This window comes from Macrobrachium nipponense, chromosome 31 (genome assembly GCF_015104395.2).
Source record: "Macrobrachium nipponense isolate FS-2020 chromosome 31, ASM1510439v2, whole genome shotgun sequence".
Classification (NCBI taxonomy): Eukaryota; Metazoa; Arthropoda; class Malacostraca; order Decapoda; family Palaemonidae; genus Macrobrachium; species Macrobrachium nipponense.
Genome location: NC_061093.1, coordinates 31690045 through 31703119, shown reverse-complemented (window position 1 = coordinate 31703119; position 13075 = coordinate 31690045). Strand labels below are relative to the sequence as shown.

Sequence of the window (13075 nt, the reverse complement as noted above, 5' to 3'; positions counted from 1 at the left end):
AACACTAATAAATCCACAAATAAACTGCCCATTCTTAATATATTTCTATGGCATTTAATACCCTACTTTAAAGTTTGTCAGCTCTTTCTACGCAAATTATATAACCGCAGAAAATGGCATACCGCTGTTGCTATTATTATCACTGAATATAATGGTCACCATGTATTTCTATTTCGGATTATTTCTAAAACCTTCGTGCGTTACAACCATATCCGGCCATTCATACACGCGCGCGTGCCCGCGTTTCGTATTGCTTAACAGAGACCAGACTTCCGACTTTTGTTGCCTAGCATTACAAACAAATACAGTCAGCCCTTTAAACATATATTCCAAGCATGCAAAGAACGATTCACATCTTATTAACTCTGAATTCCTTTTGCAGCATTGCTGCTCTCTAAGCTTTGTATGTTATGACCGAAATAGATAACGGGATTAAAGATGAAAAAAAAAATGGTTACTCCCGCCCGCGTAGGAAGTTTTCTGGTTGTAAATCTCCGGCACATTGTTAATGTTGAAACTAGGGAGCTGAGATTTTTCATAAATAATCCAACTTTCTCAAAAGTCCCGTAATGTACGACGAGGCGGGAGTGCGGTAAGATTATATCATTTGGTGTGTATAGCATGTAAAAAGCATAGTGTTTTGAAGGATTCTGTAAACAGAATGAAAGATTGCCGCCAGGGGTATTATTCCTTCGACTGTTCAAAGATAATAATCTTCATTTTTAATATTTATATTTTCCTCAAGGTGGCCCAAGCGGAAGTGCAGTAAAATTAATAAAAAAAATTCGTGGTTTGTTAATCCCCCGACAGTTCAGCTATATTTGCCTATAACCTTTTTACCTATTATTTTATTAGCGTATACAGAATGGACCAAACAGGTACATTAAGATTATAATATACTTAATATGAACAGGAGAGGCAGCAGTGTACTTTGATAAATTCTGTAAATGGAAAAAAAATTAGTTTTGGATTATCCTTACCTAAATGTTAAGCGTTATATGTTTTTACTCTTCTTACGTCTTTATTCATTAAATTTATAACGTACTTTGCAACCCGAATGGAAAAAAACGCGATTTAAATCAAAACCTCCAAGTGTGGTACACTGGTTGAACTAAAACAACCCGAGAGGAAGCCGAGGGTAATTCTGGTTTAAGCGCTCTCGCTTGTGTTTACAGTCACTTTACACTATCTAGACTCTAGAGAGCTTCACTCAGGCCAAATCTAGCCACTAAGTCTACATTGCGTGCGATCAGTCTACATAACCGAAAGGGAATATGTACTTCACTTTCAACATGTTAATCTGTTTTATGATCAAATACGTTTGCCCCTGTGTGTGTGTGTGTGTGTGTGTGTGCATGTGTGTGTGTGTGTGTGTGTGTGTAGCGAAGTTTAGAGTTTATACATCTTCATTCAGTACTGGCAAAAAATAAAAGCGATAAAACTAATAATCTCTCAACAGGCAGGACTACGATCAATGAGAACATGAGCTAGGGGCATATGTATACAGGAAAGTGATAAGAGAAACATCCGAACTTCAAAGATCACAATACTAAGTCGGTTTTACTGCATTTTTTACTGATGGACATCTGAAGAAAATAGATGTAGGTAAAGTGGTTATGATTTCTAAGGTAATTTAAGGCAAGACGCTGCAGTGGGTTGGGTACCAAAAAAAATTAGCAACAAAAGATGTTGAAGAAGCAGGACACGTAAAAGAATGAAAAAGAGAATAAATAAAAATTAATATAAAAAATTAAATTAATTGCATATGTACAGGAAAAATGGGTTGGGTACATATAAGAAAAAAATAGCAACAAAAGATGTTGAAGAAGCAGGAGACGTAAAAGAATGAAAAAGAGAATCAATAAAAATTAATATAGCAAATTTAATTAATTTCAGCAAAAGTGGTGCGCAATAAGAACGACAGAATTATAAGGGAATTGTTTTCAGAAGGCGCTGTTATTTGGAAGGGAAATGAGACGATGACAAAAGAGAAAAGTTATCATACAAGAATACAGGAAATGCTTTGCTTCTTAGAAAATGAAAATGTGAGATGACTGAGTAAAAAGAATATAGGACCAACTTTCGAAACGAGTTGAAAATACTGAATGAAAATACGATTAAAGAAATATAGGTATGATAATTTTGCTAGCACACCTGCGATAACAATGAACGGTACGCAAATACGTAGTATAAATATAAACACTGTAAGACAACTACTATTTTTAATTATATTTGCAACCATGAGACGACTAGCGTTCAAGAGCAAAGTCGTCAATACTTATAAATACTTGTTTTGTTAATTCTTTGGAAAACAAAAACAAAACAAAAAATAACAACAACAAAAGTAGAAGCGAGCGCTCAATTTGAATATTTTGGTCGACTCAAATAAGTAAATATAAACTGGAAATTTTTGTTTACCTGCTTATGAAGTTTTAGAAGGATTAACAGAGCATACGTGGCTGAGGTGTAAGAGACAAAAACGCATGGCACTGAAAAAAAAAAACAATTCTGTGTAAGTTTAGATACTGGCTGTCATGTGGCAGGGGAAAAATCTAACTTGAAGTACAGGACAAGTAACATGGAAAGTTTATTTTTTTAAACTTATTTTCTAAAAAAAATCTAAAAAAAAAAGGATAGGAAAAACAAAAGCGAAGCACCTACTATGAGATTCAGGGTCTCTGTAACACGGTTTTTTGGACTTTACTCCTTGTCAAAGCATCGGATGTAGCTGAAAGTTGACATATGTATATTTTACAACCACACACAAATTTTGTCAGCATTATCAATAACCTAAACGCGATAGTTTTAATTTTTATTTTATAGAGTAAAAATGATCTAGCCGACGCCATGGCCAATGATTACGAGCCAAGAGTCGAAAAACATTCATTACGTAAGCAAGGTAAACAAACACCTTTTGACTAAATGTTGCCCCGCCCATCCACCAGACAGAAATTCCATCGGATCTGAAACCCAAAGACTTTATGAAAGGCGGAACGATACATAGATGTGGGTGGGGTATCAGTGCTATCGTAGTAATACTACTGTAGCAGTAGTGCCAGCAACAGTATAGCATTATAAATACATGAATTAAACGTTTAGACCAACTGTTGGGATCCTTGAGGATCATTTAGCACTTCTTACAACTACTCGAGAAATTAGTTTTTATAGCCAGAAGTTAAATTTTCTAATCCAACAATGCCCATGGTAGCCTTCAGTGTTATCCTGAATTATAACGAGGCGAAAGAGGGTGGAGCCTCATGAAGTCACCATTCTGACGATAATTATTGGTGAAGGTTTAAAGCCAATATACGGTACCGGCTATTTTTTTCAGTAAATAGGTAGATAGTCAATAAATAAAAATTGCTTGACATTGGATATAGCAGTTATCAAATCAAGCTTGTCTACTATGTTTTTGGTAATTACCAACTATTCCCTACATCTTGTCAATCAATTTCTTGGAAACTTATTTTGGGAGTTAGACTAATAATCGAAGTGTTTTTGTATTTATTAACAGATTTTGTGGTTCTTTATTATGACAATTATCAGTGGAGAGGTTCCAGAGTTCATAAAGGTGTACTGCTTTGCTTGTATTTAAATTTGTATGTCATTGTTGCCAGAGGTTTAGCCTTCGTTACGTATAGCCAATCATCCATCGAGAAAGAGGGAAGAAATGATGTCATAAGTTACGTAAAGAGTGCGTTCGAAACCTTTTCTCTGAGTAAGTTGGCCCGTCTTCAAAAAAGGTCACTTTTACATTATAAGTACCAAATTTATTCAACCTACGTAGTGCAGAATACACTCAAAATTATGTGTTGATATAATATGTATTCTGAATAAGCGTTATATTATGAAATGCATAGATAAAAAGTTATTGCGAAAAAACCGTGTTACAGAGGCCCTGAATCCCATAGTAGCTAGAAAAAGAATTAGTTTGTTGGAGAAAAAACGAATGTAGGCCTAAGCCACTTTTTTTTAAAATAAAAATCATTGTATACCTTACATTATTTTTCAAAAGTTCTGAAAGCTCACCTTCCCACAAACAGGTGATGATTTAGTTCTTCTCTGTGCGTGTAAGGAGCTGCATAAATTGGTTTGTTGTAGAGAAAACGAATGTAGGCTTAAGCTACCTTTTTTTAAAATAAAAATTATAGTATACTTACATTATTTTTCAAAAGTTCTGAAAGCACTCACCTACCTCTTTCCAGGTTTCACAGTCCATGAGAAAGACATGGCAGACTCTCCTATATTCGACCTACTAACGGCCGAGCAGCTTGGGGTCTGGCCCATTCTCGTTGGAGCGGATGACTGGAACGACGAGCAGTACAACCTGGAACGCCTTCTGGCACAGCTGACCTTGTATCAAGTACACACGTTTCTAGACTCGTATATCACTCCTGATGAAAGGAATTCTAGCATGTACACCTTACAGGTAACAAGCTTTGAGCGGTTTTCATTTTCTTGAAGCGCTAGACTTTTAAAGTGATTTCTGATCTTGTATTAAGTACACACGTTTCTAGACTCGTATATCACTCCTGATGAAAGGAATTCTAGCATGTACACATTACAGGTAACAAGTTTTGAGCGGTTTTCATTTTCTTGAAGCGGAAGACTTTTAAGTGATTTCTGTGTGATCTCCATTCGCCGCGTGATTTCCTGAGGAAAGTATGATTGGAATTAAAGGACGAACCGGAATGTATATACCATTGATCTATATTTAAAAAAAAAGTATTGGAATAAACTTTATCAACATTTTGCTTAGTCATTTAAGTTAGTAATCGTTACTAAGTTAATCATAAACGTCTAACTGTAGTTTCATTGTGTTCATTTTGTAGAGACAGATACGAATACTCGCACAGATCTACCATTCAGGTCAGTTCAAATCAAAACTTAAAGACTTGCATTTAGTATATTATAGACACATTCGTACTTGCATCCTATAATGTTAACTCTGAAACAAATAATGAATCAAGAACATGTAAAGACAGTCAAAGTTTTGATACTTAAAATAATACTGTGCTGTATCATTTAGTCTGTGGTATTAATAACCGAGGAAGGGTCAATGGATGTCGAATTACAGTTATGTTTATCACTTTTATTCAAAATCAAATGAGGAAAAATTTACCAACTTCTGGGAATTAGGGAGGCTCTCAATTCCCGTTTCCATTCCAACCATTTCATCTCAGTCTTTTGGTCTTTGTTGGTTTTACACCGACGTAGCTGATAAAAAGCCTTCAAACCGTTTGAATATTAATATAACTATCAAGCATACCATAATGATCTGTTGCAAGGAAGTGTTATCAGAAATGCATCTTTCCCGTATTAGTGCAATCTTGCAGCAGACAATTTTTTTTATTATTATTTTAATGATTTTGGAGTGTTGCTTGTAATTTCATGCGTGTGCATGTCAACATCCAAAATTAGAGACTGATTTCTTTACACTTTTTACTGTGTTAATCAAAGAAACAGGAATAAGTAAAATTAGTAAATAATTCAGACGTATACCTTTTACATTATACAAGAAGGACAGATTAAGCTTTTTTTTTTACTGAAGATGCAAAAGACAGTCATTGAGTATAAACGGCTTAATCACCTATTACTGAAATTTTTAAAAATGTATATCATACATACTCGCATACTAATTCTCTAATAGCACTCGAGGATCTTACAAAACGTTCTTCTACACTGAATAACTCGCCCATTCTGTTGCAGTTTTACAAAGGATCACCTGCGTTAGCGAGAAATTACTACCTCAACACTAGCAACGAGGAATACGCTGGATACTTATCGGCCTACAGAGCACTCATGGAAGAAACCGTTACTTCGCTGGCCGGCGGACAGTCACCAAATACCTCACACATAGATGAACTTATTGCGTTCGAGACCAAGTTTGCGATGGTAAGTACCCACGAAGAAGGCAGTCATTTACTGTATAAGATTCTTTCATATATATATATATATATATATATATATATATATATATATATATATATATATATATATATATGATAATATATTATGTATATATATATATATATATATATATATATATATATATATATATATATATTATATATATATATGTATATATATATATGTAATATATAATATATATATATATATATATATATATATATATATATAAATATATATAGTATATTGAAGGAAACATAAAAATTCTCTTTAAGACCATCGAATCAGTGTTCGGAACCATAAAATTAAAACAAATCTACTATTCTTCCCATTCTTCTACTCAGGACCCATTACATATTTTGCAGATAAATCTATCCAAACCATCAACTATTTCTCAATTTCTCCGTACATTCAACGAATTTCCTTAAAAACTTTTGACTCATTACATCATTCCCAGCATTTGATTGCCTTCCTCTGTTCCTCAAATTTAGTTAGCTTATACTTTTAACATGTGTTTCATCCAGTTACAAACGAGCTATCAATTTAACTTCGCATGAATCTATTGTAGCTACTTTAGTAGATACACATCAACCGTGCATCCGATGTCTATGCCAGTCCCTTACGACGCTCCTGATTGGCTGTTGATAAGCCAGTCACAGGGCTGGAAACTCTCAGTCTCTCTCGAGAGTTCACATAGGCAGGATGTATGTCCCAGCTCTATGAGGGATAAGTCTTTCAAAAGTATCCCTCAGGAGAAGTGGAACATACATCCTGCTTATGTGAACTCTCTCGAGAGACTGAGAGTTTCCAGCACTGTGATTGGCTTATCAACAGCCAATCAGGAGCGTCGTAAAGGACTGGCCTAGACGTCAAATGCACAGTTGATTTGAATCTACTATAGTAAGGCTATTCCACTCTGGAAAATACTAAAGATAAATACTTGATCAGTCTTAATCGTTTTCTTATCAAGGTGTAAAATCCCCAGAGAAAAAAAAAATACATCTAGCATTCCTGTATCACTTACTACCAAAATGTAAATACGACAGATCGACTTTTGACATTTACATAAACAAAATAGTTCCAAGAACCCCATTCCTCTGCCCATCAAGGTATAAAATTGCTAAGGCGAATCATAACTTTGATCTGGTCCTATTTCTGGCGTCTCACGTGATACTCTCGTAGGCTGTATTTATATTTTTCCTAATTAAATAGTATCCGGTTAAGTCACATTCGAAAGTATATGGATATGCGATCAGTTGCTTTTAGATGACCTAACGTAGACACGCATATAGGCACCACATTCATTTGACAATAGAAAGAGGTTGGAATGGAATATATATATATATATATATATATATATATATATATATATATATATATATATATATATATATATATATATATATAGGCCAATGGCTAAGCACTGGTACCTACAAGGTCATTCAGCCCTGAAAGGGTAATAGACAGTAAGACGGCTTGAAAGGCGTAACAGGAGGAAAACCTCTCATTTGCACTATGTAAAAATTGTTAGAGAGGATGGAAAGTCGCATGGAAGATAGATCGTATGAACGGAGGTACGATAAAAGGAAATGAAAGAGGTCCCGGCTAGGGGCAGAGGAGACGCCGCAAAGAACCTTTAGTAATGCCTATTGCGCACCACGTGAAGTGCACTATAGGCACCAAGGGTACCCATTTCACGTAATGGTTTTTACTGAGAGTATGCAGTAATTATACTGTTTTTTTTTTTTCATCTGTCCATCCGCCTGTGGTGTTTGCGCATGGTAACATTACGTCCCGGTCTTTAAATAATTTCCTGTTTCGAATATTAACGAATATTCGCATACAGTAAATTATTAAAACACTTTTCAGTTGCAAATGTACACCAAGATATCCTTTTATTTACCTAAAACTTACACATAGCGTAACTATTTAAAGCCCAGGACGCAGTGTTACCATGCGCGACCACCACAGGCGGATGGACAGATGGAAAAAACAGAGTATAGTGTACTACCGCGAGTGTTGAGTGTTCATATACCCTCTTCACCAGAAAATGAAGTCTTTGATGAAACCGCCATCGAAGTTTCAGCACTGGAGGTTGACAGGATGAAAAACTAATTACTGTTAGAGAGCTCTTTTGGTCTACCCTAATTTTGTCAACTTTTACTTCCATTTTTTTTCGTCTCTCGTTTTTATGAGCGGTCCAGTTTAATGGTGTTTAATCTCAACATAAAAGATCTCTCTCTCTCTCTCTCTCTCTCTCTCTCTCTCTCTCTCTCTCTCTCTCTCTCTCTCTCTCTCTCTCTCTCTCTCTCTCTCTATTTATATATCATTGATGCTTGGAGTTATTTACTTTTTGGGTTTCCTTAAAATAGATTCCAACAATGATTTATCAGATCTAATAACAAAGGAGACGGTGAAATGAAATAAATAAATAAATTAATAAATAAATATATTACACACACACATATATATATATATATATATATATATATATATATATATATATATATATATTATACACACACTGTTACACAGACATATGTATGTATATATATATATATATATATATATATATATATATATACTATATATATATATAACACCACTGTTACACAGACACATGTATGTATATGAATGTAGTATGTATATATATATATATATATATAATATATATATATATATATATATATATATTATATATATATATTATATTTATATATATATATATATATATATATATATATATATATATATATATATATATATATATATATATATATCCACACACGTACACACTCAGAGCGAGGAAGAGAGGGTATCTTAGGCGACTATGAAGAATGTGATCAAAGGCTTAGGGACGTAATCCCTAGGGGAAAATTGTGTTCCTTCCCTGTAATATATATAAGGTTTCCATTTTTCCAAGATGATTTCATCTTTATTTATTTATTTTTTTTGAGGGGGTGGGGCCTCTTTCCTTCGGATCACAAGGCTTATCACACCCTCATCAGATAGGTTATATAGATCAACATTTCCCTCTCTCTCTCTCTCTCTCTCCTCTCTCATCTCTCTCCTCTCTCTCTCTCTCTCTCTCTCTCAGGAACAGGCTTAAAAAAAGACAAACAGAAACAATAGTCTCTTGATGAGCTGCTTTCATTTCACAAGGAAATGAACAATGGTATATGATATATAATATAACAATAGCCTTGTCTTCTTCTTCTTCTTCCAAACTGTAAGTGGGGTACGTACAACGTCGGAAATTTATTTCGCTGATAAATGCGAATTCAACACTCGAGGTTTTCACGAAGCCGCCTAATGGATCTTTGTCGGGGTCGGGGGAGGGGGGGGGGGAGTGGAAGATCGTAAGGGCAAGTGCTCCCTAGAGGGACGCTCCGACGGGCAATACCATGAAAAGGCGATTTTTTCCCCTTAGATGTTGCTGGTAAACAGAATGGTTTTTCTCGTAGTTCTATGTTCTTCCATCATCAAGATTCATTTTATCATTATTATTATTATTATTATTATTATTATTATTATTATTATTATTATTATTATTATTATTATTATTATTATTATTATTCTCTATTCGGGTTGATGTAGTAATTTATTACATCGATACGACTGCCGAACTATTTTTCTGTCGCATGTGATTATAAGTTTTACGTTGTTATTATTATTATTATTATTATTATTATTATTTTTATTATTATTATTATTATTAAAGGGGGCAGATACTGTCACCCTAAACGAGACATTTCTGAGCGACGAACATAATACAAGGAGAACCAATGAACCATAAATAAAGTCCTTATAAAAGTAAGTAATGTAATATCAATTATCTCCATGTGAATTTGGCTGTTACTTTTTGTTTGTTTTTTGTTTTTTTCAACCGAACGCCATCAAATCATTCACTCCCTTTTAAAAAGTATGATTTTCATCTCTAACAGGATACTTTTGATATAAATCAAGTGTAACCCTGATAATGTTTAAGATTAGCAAGTTTTCCGGACCACACGAAATCCAACCCCCACTCCCCCTCTCCTCCGGCGCTCTAAGCTTAAACAATAAATCACCGATGGCATTCTGATACAAACGTTATTTTTTTCTGCGTGACCTTCTTTACATGTGTACGAAGAGGATAATGTTGGGGACGGAGAGAAAGATTGTATGCATTTTCCGTGTTTACATTGTCTATACACTTATCCTTGATTATACAACTTGAGCGAATACACAACTTATGCTAACACTGTGATTAAAATGCAAGACATTCACACAGATATACTCATATATATATAATAATATATATATATATATATTATATATATATATATATATATATATATATATATATATATATATTAAATATACGTATGTATGTATATTAAACTACAAATATAGTTTAATGCCCAATTTGCTGGTGGTCTAAGTAGCTGCTCTCTAACATCGTTTCTAAACAAAGAAACTGTCCCAATCCTGCCCAGAACGAAGCGTTCATCAGTAATAATTCCCCTTAGGTGTAAGTTTTTCCCAGGGTATAGTGAACTGGATATTAAGCCATGTTTATAGTTTGATATTTATGAATAAAAAAAGAAAAGTCACGTGTGTACAAGTGACGAAAATTGGATTGCTAAAATATTCTTCCTTATGTTTTAATGAGTCCTTTGAGCGTTACTGATGGTCGTTTCGTCCTCAAATGACTTAACCAACCATACCTAACCTAACTTGGGGTACCAGGTCATTGCCTGGCCCTAGTGCATGATATTTGAACAAATTTCATAAACTTATCTGAATGATACTATCAATGGGACTAAGGGCCGCGTATTTCACATTCTGCATTTCGAAAAAAAAAAAACTGTTTCCCAATGTGGTCTCTCGAATTGTGGGATTGCGAGTATACCTATAAGGGGACTCGTGATCTCTAAAAGTACTAATTTGCTAATTAAACGAGGGTCAGAACCGTTCATACACATTAGAATGATATTTTCAAGTCCAAAATGTAATAATGGTTTAAAGTAAACGCATAACTTCCATGTACAGTTGCCATGAAAATTGACACCTTGAGTATGTTATCATAGTAGGCTAAGTTGAAGCACCTACCTTAAGACCTCACCAAACATCACCACTGACCACCATCAACAGTATTGGCCATCGTCAATAACATTAACCAGTATCAAATGATCAATTATCACCAGTAATATTATCAATCTCCACTGCTGGCACGACCATCCACCACCCCTAATACAAAGTTATTATCACTGCTCCAAGCAAGCAGTGGTGCAGTAGGCGCAATCACCTTGGTCACTTGTAAGCAAACGTGGCTGAGCAAGTGGTAACGTCATCAGGACACTGTGTGTTGCCAGTTACCACTGGCCCGCGTAGACGAACCGCCGTGGCTAAAGACAGGATTCCACCGGGGCAACTTTTTGGCAACATGTGTTATGCTACACTGTTGCATATGCTAAGTGTGTTTCCACCAATTCAACAGAAACCAACATGTAGCACGCAACTGTGTGGCATGCGACAGATGGCAACTTGTTGCCGTATAACCCGACGCATGCGACAAGATTTAGTCTGTTGCCTCCTATTGAACGCCTTCCCACCAGTCGCGGGAAGAATTCGATGCTGAAAGCAACAAGATGAATTAGTCGCAAGAAAAAGCCGTAGAATTTATAAAAGAATATAGGGAACTTGCTGTTCTATGGGATATAGAATAACCGTGCACTGTGGGGATTAGCAGAAAAATTTAACTAGTAAAAAGACCAAGAACTTGCTACTGCTGACTCAGTCGGTTTGTAGAGAAGATTCCCTCTTTCTTTTTCTATTCTCTCTCTCTCTCTCTCTCTCTCTTCTCTCTCTCTCTCTCTCTCTCTCTCTATCTGTCGTGAGTAATCATTCTTCACAATTTCTTTTTAAAGGAGGAAATGCCGGCGTTGGATATTTGACTTTTTATTGTACATAAATGAACAATTTCCATTATTCCAAATGTTATCGTAGCTTTGTGCAATAATTTATATTAGGTTTTTCAAAATAAGTCATTCGAGTAACGGGTCATTGTTTATCGGCCCTCTTTTGTAGTATTTTAGTATAAATAGTTTACAGCAGCTTTTTTGCTATTATTATTATTATTATTATTATTATTATTATTATTATTATTATTATTATTATTATTATTATTATTATTATTATTAAGAAGAAGAAGAAGATTATATGGTGCGACCATCAGCTGAGACATCGTGTTGACCAAAGGCTTAGTTTTTGTTGAATTGGTGGAAAACGCCTTGTGGCATTCAAGAGTCAACATAGCATATAGCATGCAACAAGCAACAACGGTGTTGCCTTGTCGCATGCTACATGTTGCCTCGGTGGAATCTGGCCCGCTAACCAATAGTTGACAGTGAGAACACGTCATCGATTTTGCTCTTTGATTATTATTATTATACCATTGTTACAATCGATGTAGATTGATTCATTATTGAAATCGAAAACCGACCATTAATATGGGATGTATGCTGCAATGACTAGTACAGCAATAAAATTGCAAAAGCCAAGGCATGGGCGGAGATGTGTGATATTTTCGGCTTCAAAGAGATGGATTGTCCAGGAAAAGACAAAGCAGGTACTATATCTCATGATAAAGTCCATATTATATATATATATATATATATATATATATATATATATATATATATATATACAGTGGAACCTCAACCTACGAGCGAACCAACGTGCGAGTTTTCCGAGATACGAGCAGTCGCTCGGACAATTTTTTGCTTCAGCACGCAAGCAGAATTTTAATGTACGAGTTCGAGGCACGCGCAGCAGCTCTAAGTGCATATTTTCGAGGCGCGCGAAGCTCAGAGGGTATGAGTCATAGCATCCCATCTCTGAGCCTTTCTCTCTCTCTCACTGTCTACATGTGGTAGAGTAAACACTGAGATTCGTTGCGCGCAGTTTTTTTGCATTTGTTTGTGATATTCTGTGAAATCGCAACTTCTAACTTTGTTGTAACCATGGCACCAAAGAAAGCAAGTGGTAGTGCGAGTACCAAGAAGAGGAGTATGATGTCCCTCGAAATAAAGCTTGAAATCGTCGAGAAGCATGAGCAAGGCATGTGAGTAAAGGAACTGGCCAAGCACTACAACCGTACAACATCAACGATCTGCACCAT

At 35.1% G+C, this 13075-nt stretch overlaps 1 protein-coding gene across 2 annotated transcripts in view; it reads left to right on the top strand.

Annotated features, from left to right (window-relative positions):
- Positions 1-13075, top strand: part of LOC135206744 (neprilysin-1-like) — a 684073-nt gene that overhangs the window by 646052 nt on the left and 24946 nt on the right. For both annotated transcript variants that reach the window (XM_064238226.1, XM_064238227.1), the window contains exons 7-8: positions 4206-4429; positions 5710-5895. In XM_064238226.1, the coding sequence (XP_064094296.1) occupies positions 4206-4429; positions 5710-5895 (410 nt within the window). The remainder of the gene's footprint in view (positions 1-4205; positions 4430-5709; positions 5896-13075) is intronic.